The following is a 19,394-nucleotide window of genomic DNA, read 5'->3' as shown; positions in this document are numbered from 1 at the left end:
AAATTCTTATATTGTAAAAGGTAATGGCATCTTATAAAATCTCCTTCTGAGCTAGTTTATAAAAAACTCAAGCTATGGCCAAATACACAGAAGGAATAGTAGTGGTTCTACTTTCCTAATGAGAATAAGACAACATCTCCTGCCATTTTGTCTGAGAAAAAACATTGGAGTTTTATAAATTGCACCCAGAGGAACAATTTTCTTTTCCATCAAAAGGGAAAAGGAAAAAAAAAGGGGGGGGGGGGCGGGGGGAAGGAAGATGTCTTAGAGCAAAGGAGGAGAGGGAAAGCCAAGAAACTTTAAACCTGAGCAGACATGTTAAAAAGAAAAACAGTATCTTTTCCTATCTGAACAGATGAAGAGGAAATCTCCATTTAAGCTATAGATACTAAAATTCAGAAAGCTAGCAGCCTCAGGATAAGATGCCAGAAGGGCTTTTGACACAAATGACAAAGATTCAAGGGTGACTCACTGCTGTCTCTCTATGGGATTGCAGTAGAAGTACTAAGAGAACAGTAACAATTACAGAGGCGTCACGCTCTTAATTTTAAGATATTTCTTCTGAAAAATTTTATTCTGTTACTATGATTGGCTTCCTTGATTACTTATTGTTCACTTATGTTAATCACTTTTAACAAATGGCATTTTTATGCTAAAAGACATAGAAATGGCTATAGGTTCTCTTCACCATCATTTTCTATCCTGTCAGTAGATGATGTGTGTGAATGCCAGTATAATTTTTTGATGCTGTGAAAAAAGTATCCAAGATCGATTTACACTAAACAAACATCAGTCTTGTGTAAGGGGTTTCTACCCAGAATCTCAGAATTTAGAATCTTGGAATACTACTCAGAAGAAGGGTTTGAACCCCGAGATATGACTATGCTGTGGTGATAGCATAACCAACCTGTAGGGATGTTCTTCTGATAGGTCAACAAACTCCTTAATGGGAAAGTGTCCTAAAATGTCACAAAGGGACATCCATAAAACTATCCTCCCATGTCGTCTTCTGCTCTTTTTTAAGCCCTTGCATTATAAAATTACGTAAAACCTTGAACACCTACCAACCCCAAGATCCACTACCACTCAAGACTAGCAAAACACTTCCAAATGTGTTCTTTTCTTTGGCTACCACAACAGTCCTTCAAACTGACTATGTTTGAATTAGTCAGGGTTCTCCAGATAAACAGAACCAATTGTGATGGCTAGCAAATTCAAAATCTATAGGGCAGGCCGGCAGGCTGGAGGCCAGGGAAGAGCTGATGTTGCAGCTTGAACCTGAGTCAGTCTGAAGGCAGAATTCTCTCTTCCTTAGAGGACCTCAGTCTTCTTTCTCTTAAGACTTTCAAACGATTGGATGAGACCCACACACACTATGGATGGTAACCTGCTTTACTCAAAATCTATTGATTTAAATGTTAATCATCTAAAAATTACCTTCATAGAAACATCTAAAATAAAGTGTGACCAAATATCTGAGTACCTTAGCCTGGCCAAGTTGACACAAAAAATTAACCATTACACTGACCCTCCCCAAATAAGATACTTAGGGGATCTTTTCTGTGTTTTTACTAGAACAGAGAATGGCAAGTATTATGTCCACTTTATTTTAGGTCCCCTTTTTCTCTTCCAGCAGAAACTTTTGATGTTACCAGAACGTCTATAAATGTCAAAAACACCAATAGAAAAAAAAAAAAAAAAGCTGTAATCACCAAAGTAAAAAATGGATTCCAGGCTCAATAAATGATACTGCCAAGTATAACTTGGCCATCAGATGTACATTGATGACATAATTATTTAAAATGTAATTTAACAATTAGTGTTACTTTAAAGATAATCATGTACTAATTTATATAATATTATACATCAAATGTACTTCAATAAAAATAAATTAATTAATTTAAAAAAGATAATCATGTACCATCTTATGATAAGTTCTTAGAGACATAGTTATAGCTTACTTTTTATCAATTTCCTTTCTTTTAAATTTTATTTTATTTATTTTTTTATACAGCAGGTTCTTATTAGTTATCTATTTTATACATATTAGTGTATATATGTCAACCCCAATCTCCCAATTCATCACACCACCACCACCCTGCCACTTACTTTTTAAATTTCACTAAATTTTACTAATATGATCTGCAATATAGATTAGTATTTGACATACAATATACCATTTGGAAGAAAAAGCCCTTAAACTTGTAATTTCACTAACTTATATTAGTCTGCAAACCTTGAAGTATCAGAGACAATAATCAAAATCTCCAGCACCTGGACACGTAATCATTTGATTACTTTTTTCAGTTGTTTGCTTTATTCTGGGTACAAAATGGAAAAAGTAATGGACAAATGATCATTAGGTACTCTTTGACCATGGGAGTGTAATGACATGTTGCTCGTCAAGAAAATCTTCCTCCTCCTCATCCGTACTGCTTTCAGAAACTGTCAGCAAGGACTGGATTTCAGTATCTTTTTCAGAAGAGCTGGAAATACATTAAAAGATCAATACACAATATACAGAACCAGGCTTCAACTCTCCATTTATCTTCTGATCAATACTACACACGCTGAAGTCATCGGAGGCAGGCAGACGTGAGGGGGCTGTCTTAGACTGAGACCATAATTTTCAATGTGCCCAATACACCAAGCCTCCTTGTAGTGAGAGATCCCCATCATTCTCCCTCTCCCAAGAAATAAAGCCACAGTGGAACCAAGGAGAGAAGATTTTATGGTCTCTTGTTGTGTCGTTCATTGATGGTTCAGAAGGTATTTCACAAACTTACAGAGCCTCCGGGTCATCGTTAAGAACACTCATCATTACATGGGCTCTTTAACAGAATCCCAGTGAATAGACTGCCAGATAAATCATCTCTTTTGTGTACAGTAAATTAGGACTATGTGGATAGCCAGTCAAGATATGGCAAAGCCAAAATTAAGAACAGCAATTATATAGTTATTTTATTTTGTTGCATTTTATGGTGGAAAGGAACTCGTGGAAACTCTAGTGTGTTGCTGTCTGAGATTTGGGGAAAGACGCAGAATGGGGGAAAAGAGAGGAGCCTGCATAGTTCAGATATTTTGCTCCAAGTTATCTAGAATTTCAGCCAATGTATGCTACTAAATAATATACAATAGTTCACCCTGTGACAGAACTCTTCTTTGGATTTTATGCCCAACACAGGCTAAACCAGCATTTCCTAAACTCTTGTCGGTGGACCAGTTCATATCTAACTGTGATTAAAAAAAAAAAAAAGTTTTCACTGGTCTGAGAAAAGAAGGACAAGGTAATAACTTTTTCATGAAATTTTTAATTTTAAAGAAATGTGCTTTATTCTACTAGTATATTCTCCTTATATTTAGTACAAATGTCTTTCCTTTTATGAAATGATGGTGAGAGCATGAAGTTGGTTTAGTTACTTTGTTCTTAATGACTTTTTTAGGGAAAAAATAGCAACTTTGGGCTTCCCTGGTGGTGCAGTGGTTGAGAATCTGCCTGCTGATGCAGGGGACACGGGTTCGAGCCCTGGTCTGGGAAGATCCCACATGCCGCGGAGCAGCTGGGCCCGTGAGCCACAACTACTGAGCCTGCGCGGCTGGAGCCTGTGCTCCGCAACAAGGGAGGCCACGATAGTGAGAGGCCCGCTCACCGCGATGAAGAGTGGCCCCCGCTTGCCACAACTGGAGAAAGCCCTTGCACAGAAACGAAGACCCAACACAGCCAAAAATAAATAAATAAATAAATAAATAAATAAATAAATAAATAAATAATTTTTTTAAAAAATAGCAACTTTATATTGATCCCTTTAAAAAAAATATTCGTGGCGTCAGAAATGCAAAAATCCTTGGACCACAGCTAAATGATTTCCTCCTTCAGAAAGACAGAGTAGTGGACTCTTGATTCCCTTTTAGTGCAATATTAGACTTCAACCAATCAAAGGAATTTACAATTCAAGGGACTTTTATTTTACATTTATCTCAGTCTTTTTAGAAGAATCCCTCTTCCTTTTTCAGGGAATTCCAGTATGTCAATAGTAGCCTGACATGATAGACTACTTTTCTGAAGATTTATTAGTATAACCCATGTTCCTTATAAACAGATCACCATCTCTAAATAAATGTTCTTATCTTATGTAAGGAAACAATGAAGTTATACAAATTAAAATATGCTATCATTAATGATCTAGACTTGATTTCAAGGAGACTTCTCAATATTCTGTTCTATACATTGAGTAAGAGGCTATTAATGCAAAGTGTTGAAATTTAGTAAGTTAATGAATGCAAGCAAGGCAATTGTTTTTCAGTATAAGAAGAAATGCTGAAGGATTATTAAATTCCAAATGTTTTTTCATTTTCCTGACACACATTGTGCAGCAGAGAATTATCTCTTCACGTTAAAGTAACAACTTCATAAGCCTTTCACTAAATCCTGATAATAGGTCAGCAAAGGACCTGAACATTTTACAAACAGTGGCCATATAAAGTACACACATGAGGACAATCTTTCTTTTTGTAGTAAAGATAACTAGTTGGGGCTTGTCAAAAATTTTACTATGCACTGTCTGTACACATAAGCTGCAGATTTAACCTACCTCTGTTCCTCAACTCCACATGGGCCCCTTGCACGTGAGGTCTTACGGAAATTCCGAGTAGTCTGACTTATATTCAGCGAATGGTTGTTGAAGGCTGGTAACTCTTCTGAGGTTAGGCTGTAAAGTTTTTCTGAAGGATCTGAAATATTTTATTTCATGCATTGTCAGCACATAAATTCAAGAAACAAATGTACAGCATATGGTGCTGGAAGTTTACTCAAAGTAAATTACAAGCAGTACAAAGATGGTCAGTATAGATTTTCAATCATCTCAATTTTTTAGTGCTGGAGAGGTGGGCTGAATGTGAGGTACGTTTGATCTGAGATTCCAAATGAGGGCATGGGTATCAAATCACTTTAATCACACTGATTTATTTTTAGCAAATTCCCCAATTTTCTTCAGCTTTGTTGAGATACAATTCACATGTAACACTGTGTAAGTTTAAGGTGTACAATGTGTTGATTAGAGACACATATATTGTAAAATGATTACCACCATAGTGTTAGTTTATACCTCCATTATTCCACATAACTACCATTTCTTTTTTGTGGTGAGAACATTTAAGATCTTCTCTCCTAGCAACTTTCAAGTATACAATACAGTATTACTAATTATAATTACTATGCTGTACATTAGATCCCCAGAAGTTATTCATCTTATAACTTATTCATCTTATAAGTTTATCCTGTTTGACTAACATCTCCCCATTTCTCCCACTCTCCTCTCCCGGCAACCACCACTTTTCTCTGTTTCTATGATTTTGGTTTTTTCAGAGTCCACATAGAAGTGATATTTGATTAGTATTTGTATAGTGTAGTATAGACAGTATTTGTCTTCCTCTATCTGACTTACTTTACCCAGCCACATTGATTTTTTAATATACAAATTTTGATTGTTTGATATTTTAAGTGTCAAATGCCCTAAAAATTCCCAAAATTCCAAAGAAAATCAAGCGAGCCTCTTTAAAGTTACAATACTGGGCAACTCCTAAACTTGCCTGAATGTTAAATACTTTACTATATCTTTTTATCTTCTAAGAATTAAAAGTTTTGCCCACACACAGTCTGAGGCAATGGTTAGTCTTGAAAGCTACCCTTTCTTTTTAGACTTCCTTGCTTTGTTTGGGTAGATAATAGCCACGTGTATGTGAAAGGGTTGAAGCCTTAATTCTTTTTCCTTTGCATGAAGCTGGCTGGTGATTCAGCCTGAGTAAGGACAAATAGTGCAAGCTAAATAAGCAAATGTATAAGCAAACACATCTTTACATGAACTACCCAAAAGTCAAGTATAGAAATAAATACAATTGCTATGTTAGGTCATAATGCCCTCGTTTTGTCATTGATAAAGTTGTAAGAGCCATCTAACTTATACATGAGGTTATGTTATGGAGACTTTTAAAACTGTTAAAACTACTGGCTGCTGTTCCTCCCTTCACTCCTATGAAAGCGCCAAGATCAGAAGGACCAAACACCAAACTGCGAGTATTAATACACTTGACAAAAGATACTTTTGTGGTGGGGGGCTGGTTAGAAATAACTTGAAGTTTTTAAGCAAGCAGAGCTTCCCCTACAGAAGGTAACTTAGATTATTCCTCCCACAAGATAGAGCTCAATACATTTACGACTGGAAGTGTCCTTAAAATCCCAGTGACTTCTTAATTATGATACATGGAGAAATTCAGTAGGCTGAGGGATAAGGCTCCCACCACCACCCCAAAGCAAGCAGGACAGCTTTCCCTGGTCTCGTTTATGTTTGGGAACTCTCTATAAGATTAATTTTGAGAAAAACAAAAGATTCCTCAGCTAAAATTTTTGTCCCATCCCCACTTGCTGGAGATTAGGAAATTGACGGCCCACCGGGGATTGATAACTTATTCAAAGTCATGCAACTACATAACAGAAGAACTGGAACTCAACCTAAGCTCTTTTAGCTCACCGAAACAATAAATCACTATGTTCCAGAATCTAATTCTTTAGCATTAGGCTACTATCTTCTCTCCTGTTTTTCCACAAGATGAAAGAAAACAGGCAGGCAAGGTCCCTTCACATACCCCGGTGATAGAGAATGTTACCCGTGGGAAAGCAGTCAATTCAGAATTTGGAATTGGTAGAACCACAGTGCTAAAACCCAGTGGTGATACTTAGATCTAAGGAATCCCACCAGGAGAGATATTCAACCTCTGTTAGGCATTTGAGTCCTAACTGAATGAGTGCAGAGCTAATCCAAATTGTGCAAATAGGATGAGACTATTTTTGTATAATTATTCATTCTCAAAATTGTATTTCAGAATACCTTGTGAAGTTAGCAGGAACAAAGGTGACATCACTTGACTTTCAAGGCAGAGAAAAATAAAACTGCTAACAAAAACCCTACTGCAGGTTAGCGTTAAAACCTAAGAGGTCAACCGTACAAAAACCTAAGTCTTCTGATTTTTCTCATATACGACCAAGGAAGACTGCATTGATGTTTACATTGGAGATTTTACTTTAAAACTGTCAAGTCAGCTGATTGTTGAGGAGTGGACTGAAGTTAAATCTTTTCTATCCCTGGAGTAAGAGTGTATGTTCTCTGATCACTGAAGAATCTCTTAAATGCAATAATAAAGAATGGCCAAGGAGGAAAACTGATTAAATACAAAGTTCTACAGTGTATTTCTAAAACTCAGGTCATTTAAAACATGTACATAAAACTTTATTCTATGGGGAAATAAACACATATGAATATGGGGATATATGTATACGTATAGCTGATTCACTTTGTTATACAGCAGAAACTAACACACCATTGTCAAGCAATTATACTCCAATAAAGCTGTTAAAAAAAAAAAAAAAGAAATGAAGTAAAGAAGAAAGGAAGGACCAAAGAAACAGGTTAAAAACTTCAAAGAACAAAAACAAAGCAGACAGGCTATTTCCCAATAAGGAATTCACCACCAACAACAAAAACAAGAACTAGATACACATACAAAGGACACCCCAATGTTTGGGAGGTGTGACCACCAGGATCCTCGCCCTGTAACCTGTGAGCCCGTGCCCAGCCCGCCAGCGTCTTCCTCATCACCCACTGTCTTGCCTTCTTTATCCTCCCTCCCTTCTTTCCTTTGCCTTCACTCTGCCCACACCCTCTCCCTCTCAAGTGATCACAATAGTGATTTGAAGGAAGGATTTCACACTGTTTAAGTGGCACTGTGGTCTGGTGGTAAGACAAAGGAATGTGGGGCAGACTTGCCTGGGTTTGTGCCTGGGGGCTTCTGAGCACCCAGGGGAGGCAGTTACTGTGCCATCCAGAGCACAAGTTACTGTAGCCACACAGGGGGAACGAAAAGCAGCACCGGCCCCATCAACCTCACGGGGTAGCTGTGAAGATCAAATGGAGCAACATTTCATGGCAGACTAAACAGTGATTATTACTACTCGTTGAATGGTTTCATATTCTTTACATCAGAATGTATTTAATATGTCGACTTTCACTTTTAGGTGTCACTCAATTTTTTTTCCCTGAAATTCAGATGCCCTAAAGCAAACAGATTGCCATTCTAACCCAACTCAACCTGACTGTCTTTACAAGGGTTATCTAGTTAATTAGCTAACTATAAATCCTGATTAGCCCTTTTACAGTTTAATATCTTACTTGCTGGTCAACCTTCTAATTACTCAGGAAACTACTGCCTCACTCTTTTACTTCACAGGCAGTATGGCTACATCTGCTAGTATCAGGTAGATTTTTATTCTTTCTTGTTTAAGAAAAAGTCTTTTCCTCTCTTTAATTACTTGGCTCAGTACCTTTGGGCTCGTACAAGCATAAGATTGCCATGGAAATGTAAGGACCACAAAAACTCTTAAACCACAAATCAGAATGAGTTTAAAACAAATGAATCATTTTTAACTATTGAAGAGATGAATGCTTTACTGTGTATTATTACTGATACTTTCTCGTAATGCATATCTTCTGATATTTCCAAATTCTTCAGGCTATAACAATATCCAAAAACTGAAAAAGTGCCTTGGTAAGTAAATGATACTGATATGTTGAGTTCATTAAGGGAGTGACTATAGTGTTATTTACAAAGATATTTGCAGAGGGAGTAAAAATACGGCCTGAACTATAGCTAACTATAATCCTCAAAGTGCCCAGAAAAAAACATAGTTCTAGAACGGAAACAGCTTTTATATGTTTTTGACTAAAAATTGGACTTGTCAAGTGCACCATACCTTACTGTACGTCAAAAGCACCACCCATTGGTTTCTTATATAATTTAATAGTGTTTTCAGGACAGACTATGTGCTGGGCACTTAAATGTTAAAATGCACGTGTGTGTGCATGTGTGTGTGTGGAGAGAGAAATTTTTTATAAATATAATATTTAATATATACCTGTAGTGAAATTCAGTCATTGAACAATTTTATGATAGGGCCTATTATCATACTCATCTTTCATACCTGGAAACTGATGCAGCGTGAGTTTAAGAAAGTAATTTGCCCAATGTCAAGAAGCTAGGAATTGGTGGTTCTAAGTTTCAGAGCTGGACCCCTGGCCCCAGAGCCTGATTCTCAACCACCCTGCCTTGCTGCCCCTTGTCTCCTGATTCAGCAGGGAGTTGTATCTGCAACCTGCATACACGTGCACGCAAACACACACACACACACACACAGACACACGCGCACGCGCGCATGCACACCCCTAGCCCCCTGCCGGCCCCACCTCCTTTTGAAATGGCTCTACTGTCAGCTTCAGCAATCAGAGTCAAAGGAGAAACTACTCAATGTATTATAATTATTTTCTGTCTTTTCTTCTCCAGGCTCCTTGGCTCTTTTCCTAGAGCTTAGAGGAAGTGGATGTATCTATCCTAGAGCTAACAGAAAACAAGTCAGAAGGTTTGCTGCTCACAAAAAGGCAGGTTTCACAGGCAAACTCATTTATATTTGCTTAAGAGTTCAATTGTGTAGCTGTGTTTGTGTGAGACCAGACCTCATGAAGTTTTTCCGGAATGCACCATGAGTAGTGACATGTAGGCGGAATTTTTCTGCCCAGTGATGCTGAACAGAACACAAAAGCCTGTGCTGAATCAGTGAATTTTCTAGAATAAGGCCTGATTGCACCACAGCATCTGTCCCCTCACTGACTGTTGGGATGATTCAGCTGATGTGCTGTCCTCTTCCTTCCTCAGCTCCAGGTGAGTGTCTCCAAAGCTGTGCACTCATCCAAGGCCAATCTTCCCAAATAGAAAGAGAGCTGTTCCTGCGTAGAGTGTGTATAAGTGATTGCATTCTGCTCCTGAACTATCAGAAAGCCCTGGCAGTTCACAGGCTACATAGTGGGTGCTTGCTTTTATATATGAAAAGTTATGTATTCTAGTGAAAATATTGGTGTTGGAGTACGAGGAAATGAGTGACACGGAGAAAAAGTGAAGCATGGAAGGACAAACCTGACAGAGGAAATGGAAAAGCTGAGAGGTTAGAAACAAAAACAGACTACTGTTTATAAAATATTTCATTTGTAAATAATGGAACTTATCAATTTATCAAAGTAAAAAACCTTCACCTTCTGATTTAAAATTGTACGATTATCCTTTTGATCCAGTTCAGACCTGACATGTTTCATTTTAGAATTGGCTTCTAATGTGAGAATTACCTCCAAGGATATTTCCATTTGATTTTTAGTAATGTGGAGTCAGGCAAATGAATGACAGGTAAAGATGGATCACAATCTCTCCTCCCCCAATCCCTAATGAAATGAATGGAAAAAGCAGAAAAATAAAAAAATAAAATAAAATCATAAAAAGAACCAAAGAAAGAGGTATAAGTTCACATAATAAACTTTGACAAGGGACAACCAAAGTAATAAACAGAAGATTCATTAACGTATAGCTGGGGGCTACTGCTGTCCACCCCCTCCCCTCCCCACCCAGTACGCACACAAACTAGTAACAGGAAAAGGAGAGTCACCTAAGGTGCTGACAAGTCTCACCAATACCACACGAATTTAGAGAAAAGTGGGTGAAGGGGAAGTAAGGAGAAAACATTTTAAATATTTTTAAGCCCTAAACATCCACCAGAAGATCTCAGCAGAGGCAAGAAAATTGCAAACTCGCAGGTGTCCCCCCCCAGGGACAGAACACACTTGAAATCAGGTCCAGTAAAGTTTGGTGTTTAATAAAATCCATAAAAAAAGACAAAAGAGCCCAGATCCTCCAACAAAAGAGGTTAAACTCCCCAGTCCTTCATGTATCCTTCCTGTGCCTTTGAGCCAGCAGGATACAGAAAAGAGTGCAACAGCCAACCCCCAAATAGTAGCTCCAAAGAGAAGATTAACACATCTCAGTACAGGTGGAGAGAGTTTCAGGGAGAATGCGGTCTCACTATATCAGAAAAGACAGAAGATATGAGCAAAGCCACCCACAATGCAGGTGAGCAAGTAAGATACGTGGAACTGACGGCAACTAGTTATGCAAACAAACTGGAATCCAAGAATCCATGGCACACAAAGAATGATTAAATGAAAGACCAACCTGGTAGATAACAGATCAAGACCATAACAAAATTCCCCCATAAGTCCTTGGGCTACAGAAGAAATAATGAAAATGACATTTTTAAAAAGAATAAAACTAATATCAAAGATCAAACAACAACATGTCAGACATCAAAAAGGAAAATAAATTAAATGATCACTTGTTCCTGGACTGGATCTTGCACCAGAAAAAAACAAGCTATAATGAACATCACTGAGACAATTTAAAAAATTAGATACACACTATGGATTAGAGAATTATAGTGTATCATTGTTAAATTTCCTGATTTTGATCATTGTACCGTGGTTATATAAGAAAATGCTGTTGTTCGTGGAAAATACACTGAAGTATTTTTTGGAAAAGGGTCATGATGTTTATAACTTCTTCTCAAATGGTTCAGAAAAGTGTTGTGCTTGTGTTTGTGTGTGTGTGTGTGTGTGTGTGTGTGTACATATATGCAAATGAGGTAAAAGACAAACAGATAGTGAACTGGGTAAAGTGTATATGGGAGTTCCTTGTACTATTATTCCGTTCTTGCAAATTATCTGTAAATCTGAAATTATATCAAAGTAAAAATTACCAAAAAAAGTCAAAGCAATACCTGTAAAGGGCTAATTTATTAAGTCAATCAATAAAGAAAGGACTAAAACCAGCTGAAAATTGAAATTCTGACATAGAAGATGTCAGTAAATGCAAAGGAAGATAAAAACAGGTTAAAACAGTTGAGGAAAATGTAAGAAGATCCAACATAAACAAAACAGGTCTCAGCAGGAGAAAGCCAAATGGAACAGAAAAGCAACTCAAATATATAATAGCAGACAATTTCTCTGAAAATAAGCAGGAATTTAAGCGTTTTAAGAATGCTGAATTACTGACACTGAAACATAATCCTGGTCCGGTAACTGAATTTCAAAGATTAAGAAAAAAACTCTTCTAACATCCAGTCAGGAAAGAAGCAAGTCACATGCAAGAGAGAGGGTAAAGTAAAAAATCGGAGACCTCAGACTATTTCACAGAAAATTCAGACCCAGGAGACAATGAATCAGTATGTTCAAGGTTGAAGAGAAAAGTGACCCAAGGAAATTACCCACAGTCAATTTGCCATTCAAATACAAAGGTAGCAGGCATTCTCAAACATGACAGGACCTCAGTAATAGAGTTACCATGAGCTCTACCTGAGGGGAAGAAAAGTATTTGACAATTAAATTCAACCAAACAAAAGTTAACTGGAAAAGCCATGCCAAAGGACTAACTAGCACCATATCCAGGGACAGAAGACACTGGAGAAATGTCTACTGAGTGCAGAGGGAAAAAAACTGTGATCCACTCAATTAATCTAGATAACTTGCCAATTGACCATAAAGATAAAACTCAGACATTCTCCAGAATGCCACAATCAAAACTTCTAGAAATGAATCAAAATAAAAGGTTCAAAACTGGGAAGTCTTATAAAAATGCAGAATCTCAGGCCCCATCCCAGACATAAGAATCAGAATCTGCATTTTAACAAGACCCCTGGGGCATCTGCGTACACATTGAAACTTGAGAAACACTGCTTCAAAAGATCGAACAGCTCACTTCTCAAAGTGTGTTGGGCAATGGCTTTTATAAAGCAACAGAGATTAGCCACTCACTGAGTTTGTAGGAAGGAGAAAAAAAAATTTTGTTCTGTCCGCATGAAGGATGAAGGTCCTTAAGCCACAATTTAACCGTGTATTATGTGAGCTAAGGGGACTAGCTCTGATATGGCTGGGCACCCACACGTTTTATAACATTTTCAGGGTGACATCGGGGGATAGTCAAGAAAACAGACACAAAGGTTGATGGTTAAAAGAGAAGGGAAAGGCTTGTTTTCTTGGAGCATGATATGAAGAATCAGGTGGAAGGCAGAGTTAATGTTGTCTACGGTGAAAAAATAGCATTACCTGCAGGATTTCTCAGTGCATTTAATTCTTTTTCCAAACTGTCTAAGGTTTGTTGATCAGCAGTGTCGTCTAAGAAAGGCTCGTCATGGTCAGTATCATCAATATATTCAATTTCTGAAATTTCAGAAGCAGCGCTAGAGAGTGATCGAGCAGCTGTATTTCTTGACCGGGGATGAGAAGAGGAAAGGCGGCTGGAACTTCTTTTCACAGAGTTGCAAAGTGGTAAATTGGCTGTTGAAGGTCTCTGTGATGTCCAGCCTAAAAAAAAAAATTAAAAAATTTTAAATCAACTGTTTTTAAAATTCTGAATGAGTGCTTAAAGATACAAAATACCAGTCCCCTGAACTTAGAACAGTTAAATTCATGCAACAGAGTTTATGAGAAAATGAACTTTAGATTATCATCCATTTTGGTTTACCTCAATTTGTGAATCCCAAATTACTTTCCCTATGTCATAAAGAGCACTTCTGGGTTATTCTTCCCTAATTTTTTCTACATTCAGAGAAAGGCAAGCTAATTTTAATATTAACTAAAACAAAACATCTGTAAACCCAGTCAATTCCACAACAATTCAACACCCCAATCTTATCATCTACCCCGTAGCCAGCCACTGTGCCATGTATCTTAAATTCTAGGACAATGCCACACTGTGCCTTGTAAGAGGATAGGATAAACATGGTACCACTTCCTAGTGAACCAATTTTATTTGATGGTGTGTAACATTCTTCTATCAAAACAGATATGGAGACAAAATAGACCAGTATGCAAAATCTTTTAGAAAAAACACAGGCTTTAAAGAAATTGAGAGCACATCTCTAATTTTGCTAAATATGAGTTCACTCTCAGCCACTTTATAGGGCGCTTCAGTGGAAAAGTTCCAGAAGCACAGATCTGAGTCAGGTTATCACTTTGTTCCAGTAGGGTAGTGACCACTTTATCTTGATCTATTCCAAAGGTTGACTTAGTTGGTTTCTTCAATATGTGTGTTTCTTTCATAGCAGGAAAACATAATCCGTTCAAAACATACTAACAGAACATAACTATATATATCATTTGGTACTGCTCACAAGGTTCTTTAAAAAAGGCCAAGGCAATGAATATTCAAGGCATAAATTTGGAAATGCATAGTGCAGGTATATTTTTAATATCCTGAATCATTGTTCTGATTTAGATAAATATATATTAAATATAAATAATTTATAAGATAATCTTGCATTCCCTTAATATAAATTGCCTTTGTGTAAAATATTGGATTCTTTAAAGAAGTGCTATTGTCATTATCATAAAAGTCATGATTTGACTTAACATATGCCATATAACATTATGCCCACTCTATTGACTCAAAGGAAACTGTAAGATTTAGAAGGGTGGCTACAGGCAATTGTCATGTATTAAACGGTTAATGATTATTGAGTTTGTCTTTTATTTTTAACTTAAAAGATCTACTTTGAAGGTAGCTAGTACCCTAAGAAGAATCTTAATGCAGTATGTAATTATTTAAGCAATTAAAACTGACTAAGGTAAGTCCCAAAGGGCACCAATTTTAATGAACATTTCAGAAATCAATTTTGAAAACAATTTTTGTGGGAGTGAAATTGTGAATAAATTAAGATTCTGACCTTTCTGTGTCTATTTGTGCTCAGAGACAATTCTGAAGAAAAATAACTGACAAAAACGTGTGTATGTTTTTTAAAAAGTAAATGTAAATATCCCTAAGATTTATTTTAATGACTAGAATTTGGAAATGATTTTACCTGTAATATGTAAGGAATCAATATTTTATTTATAGCCATCAAGAAAAGCAAACTTGCCATTCCCAAGGGTGAGGTAGTAGTAGGAACAGTAATGGTGGACGTAAAGGTCAGAGAGTATACCAGTAATTCAGCTATATAAATAGAAACTTCTAGATCTACGGAGAAAACCACATCCTTCTATTTGTATTGTGCTATGTCTCAGTTAAAATTAAAAGGAATTTAAAACTCGTTAAAATAAACAAACAAGGACACCAAGGGGGGAAATCGGCGGGGGGGTGGTGGTGGTGGGATGAATTGGGAGATTGGGATTGACATGTATACACTGATGTGTATAACATGGATGACTAATAAGAACCTGCTGTATAAAAAAATAAATAAATAAATATTAAAAAATAAAAAACAAAAGAAGTTATTAGGAAGGACTGGACTTCTGCCAACACAGGCAAACATGAGGTGAGAAAAATTTAACATAATGTAGATGCCCTTCAGAAAATTCAGGAGAGTACAAACGCTTGCTGAACTCTTATAACAACATCTGGCTGCTACAGTATTAGAGGTTAACTGATCCCAGTTGAGAAAAAAAAGTACACTGGGGTTGGATCAGACTTATGCTTAGCACACAGCAAAGAGACAGACCATCTTTCTTACTGCACATATACTCAAAGTGTAATTTAAAGTACCTAAAACATAGAAAGACAGTGAGGCTTCAGGTTGATCCTTGATTTTATTTATTTTGTTCATTTAGGTATGTCATTTCCTCTAGTGCTTCCTGTATAAGCTTATTAATGCTATTGCTAGGGTTAAGATTAGAGAACCAGTTAAGACAGGCACTAATGAAAAATGCCACGACTAAAGGGATCATCCCATATTTTTTTTAAAAGTCCAATTTGCAGATTATAAAACATAAGAAATTCCTTTTGGAAGTAACTTATGCTATCACTGGCAATGTAAATAATATTCCCATATATGTTTCAGGGACTCTTAGAAAATACATTTTTTTTAATGTATAAATTCTCAATAATTTACACAGTGGAGCAGGAATATCAAAAGACAATAATGTTTTGCGACCTTTATCCAGGGAAAAAATATTGAGCCCTTTGGTCAGAATGTTACTTGTTTATTGAAACAGTATGCAAAAAGCATGTTGCTCTGCTTATGTTTCATCCAATTCTAATGTTTTATTTAGAATAGTAATAATTACTATTGTATTAAAGACTCTTCAGTGAGTGATTAATATTTTTTATATATCGGCATTCTTATGCCCATTAATGTAACCCAAAGCACCATTTTACATTATTTTCCCAATATTTCACTGGTCTTATTAGTAATCATAGCCTATATTCTTGAGCTAATACCAAGGACAATTTCTTCTGTTATATTTACAGTATAACTGTGATCAGTGTTAATCTATAATTTCCTCAGATTACAGAGATAGGAAGTCGGAGTCGGGGAGCAGTAAGTTTGGGCAGCGGGTGGGGAGAAGCAATGGACTTCCTGCTCAACACACATGTATTTCATAGCTATCATGTTTTTACGTTCACAAACTTAAAAATCTTACAGAAAGAGGCGTTCCTTTATATACTGGCGTCAGTTCAGAACATAAGATTTCTGTAACTTGTGGCATAGTCAGGAAAATTTCATTTTTATTTCAGGCCACTATCTCTGTCCAGAAAGCCATCTCTTTCCACCTCTAACTGGGAAGTCTTAATAATGCTTTAAGATTTGGCTGAAATGTCACCTACTCTCTAACATCTTAAAATATCAACATGTTTCAATGGCAAAGCAATTATTTTACTATCTCCATTCCTAAAAGACTGCACATGCATCTACCTCTATTATAACTGATCTTATGTACTATTATTAGTTACCTATCAGTCTCCAGAAGCATGTTACTCATGGTTCTTTCATAAACCTTTTATTATTAATACATATGGTACAATTTATGTATTTACATGTCTATACAGCAGTGTTCTCAAAGTATGATTTTTGGACTATCTACATCAGCATGACATGGAATTGTTGATAAAATAAACGCAAATTCCTGGACCTTATCTCAGCCTTAATGAATCAGAATCTCTAAGAGTGACACCGAAAAATCCCCATCGCAACAGGTTTCCCAGATGATTATGCTCATGCTGACATTCCAGAGCCTTTGAACTGGACTCTAAACTCTCGGGCTTCTGGGAAGAAGGCTTATTTTATATCACCAGCACCAGGCCTCGAGTAGGTGCTCCTTCAAATGTTTTCTATAGTAAATTATTGATTTCAACTGATCACTCTAAGTTGATACTTAAAGGCATTTGGCTACTTACATATAAAGATTTGTCTTAGTGACAAATTCTCATAGCATGCATGTGAACTTGTTTTTAATATAGTGACTTTAAAAAGTATCTTTGACTGCCTCAGAAGGAAGCAGCCAGAATATTTAAAGCTGCCCTAGACTTTGATGTGAGAATAGGTATCTAATTATAGAGCCAAAAAACATCTATCATAAATGAATGGATTTTCCACTAAAAAAAGACCTTTTAAAATCTGACAGGTTCTCAACATAAATGCACATGGAAAGAATCTAAGCTAGCCAAGTAGTTTTAATCACAGGATTTAGGGCAAGAGAGACATATAAACTTTACATATTTGGACAAATCATATGTAATTAAATTTCTAGCTTGAAGATGGCCTTCAGACAAAGGCAAACAGTCCCCTTTGTCAAGTGTTTCTCCTAAACCATGGGCTCCCGAAGATCAGGGAACGTGACTTATGCAACCATTTTCTCCCAGGGCCCGGCACAGTGCCGTCATACTCAACACGTGTTTTGAATTGCCTTAATTCCTCAGTCATCTATTACAACTTCATATGAAATTCAGCACAAAGCAAACCTACTTCAGGAGGTATTTTTTTAGGATAACAATAATGATGTAATAATACTATTGATTTTAATCATGCCAAAATTCTCTGCATACCCTCACTAGGAAAATACTGCAGTGAGCATTCAATATGTCAAAAGAGTTATCCTATAGAAAATCTTGAAATTATTTTGGCTAGAAAATAGAGTTAATGAACTGAAATCAAGATTCCAGGGCCAACATATTAAGCATCAGGTTTAAAGCAGAGGTGTCTTAACCACAGCAGCAAGTAGCAATCTTGAGGCTTTGTGTGATCGTAACACGAATCAAGCAGAGGAGTATGCAAAATCTAGTATAGATATACTCTTTCCTGAAAGTGTAATGAAACCCAGCATGTATTTTATAAGCGTTGTTCAAAATATTGCCATATCCTGAGCTACATTTTAAAAATATTATTCTCTACTACATTGTTACAGAAAGGAGCTAAGACTGTAAAATTTATGTTTTTGAGAAGAATAAAGACTACTCGTGGTTTTTTGGTTTTGGAAGAAAAGTCCAGAACAGTTTAAATGAGTAAGTTTAAATTAAGTAACTGCAAAAACTAATTTTCAGGTGCCTAGTAAACTGCTAAGAGACAAACTAATAAATGAAGTGAGCCACCAATATGGCACTGCAGCCTTACAGCCAATGTTACCAGTCTCTTGCTGTGTTCTCCTTGATGATGGGTTCTGGGCTCTCTTCAGAACACCCAAGGCAACTGCATTATCAGCATAGGCACTTAGGCTATGGTCTGGGATCCATTCTCTGTCTCCTAAAAATGGAAAAATGGTAAAATTATATAAGGTTGAAAAAGAGGAGACATCTATATCGTTGCTTTATTATATGTATTGCCTTACCGGATAATATTTAGCTAAATAAAAAACATTTATAACAGTGAGGTGTATATTATGAAAGAAAATCTCATAATTATACAACAAAAGGAATAAATTCTAAATTGCAAAGATATTGCACACACACACACATACAAGTTTGAACAGAAACAAATATTTTTAAAAGTATACAGCAATATAACATAAAATATAATCATTTGTATGTGAAAAAATATATTTGAATACATAGGAAATTTAAGAATACAGGCGACACCAAGACATGGCTTTAAAAGGAAATTATGGATATGTCTCAGAAATCTCACAGGTCCTAAGATTTTAAGATGGCATTTAAGAATTATCATACAATACTTAACAGTCAATCAAGTGATTTGAAGAATTACTATTAATTTATTAAGGGCCACACTTCTAAAATACAAAAATAATCTCTCTCAGTCTCATTATAGCCATGTTTTCTGACAGTAGCCTTAAATATAAATATATGGCAACTCACACAGGGTTAATAATTCCAGCCAGAAAAGAAGAAAATGATTTATTTGTTGAACAGAATTGCCCAGTATTTCCTAAGATGTTGACAAACTGTTTTAAAAAAAGGTGTCAGAAAACTGTTAGCTTGGTCCACAGGCCGTCTGATTTTATGTCTGAATTTACCTGCACTTGTAATCCTAGTACTGGAGTAGCTGCATTCTAAGCTATGAGAAGGAAGTAAGTTGAGTCTTTCATTTTTATCAAAAACAAAGAATCTTTCAAGTCCTTGATATTGTTCAGTTATGGGTTTACTTCTGAGGGCTATTTCTTGTAATAACTAGGAAACAAAATATTCAACAAAGTTAAGTTTATTTTATCTCATCCACACAAATCAGCACGTTCATTCACTAAGCACCT

The 19,394-nt window shown here is 36.3% G+C and overlaps 1 protein-coding gene across 6 annotated transcripts in view; it reads right to left on the bottom strand.

Annotated features, from left to right (window-relative positions):
- Positions 1-253: 253 nt before the first annotated feature.
- ZBBX (zinc finger B-box domain containing) overlaps positions 254-19,394 on the bottom strand; it is a 120,873-nt gene continuing 101,732 nt past the window's right edge. For 4 of the 6 annotated variants that reach the window (XM_082393957.1, XM_082393956.1, XM_082393958.1 and 1 more), the window contains 5 exons: positions 19,161-19,314; positions 18,305-18,433; positions 13,026-13,283; positions 4,593-4,731; positions 254-2,486 (listed from right to left, as the gene is read on the bottom strand). In XM_082393957.1, the coding sequence (XP_082250083.1) occupies positions 2,360-2,486; positions 4,593-4,731; positions 13,026-13,283; positions 18,305-18,433; positions 19,161-19,314 (807 nt within the window). In that variant the 3' untranslated portion in view covers positions 254-2,359. Of the gene's footprint in view, positions 2,487-4,592; positions 4,732-10,223; positions 10,317-13,025; positions 13,284-18,304; positions 18,434-19,160; positions 19,315-19,394 lie in introns of those variants that run through there. The other 2 variants (XM_082393959.1, XM_082393961.1) reach the window with 2 other exon arrangements.

Source organism: Balaenoptera borealis, assembly GCF_965194805.1.
Source record: "Balaenoptera borealis genome assembly, chromosome: 5".
Taxonomy (NCBI): Eukaryota; Metazoa; Chordata; class Mammalia; order Artiodactyla; family Balaenopteridae; genus Balaenoptera; species Balaenoptera borealis.
The sequence above is the reverse complement of the archived record's forward strand: the minus strand, read 5'-3'. Positions and strand labels throughout refer to the sequence as shown.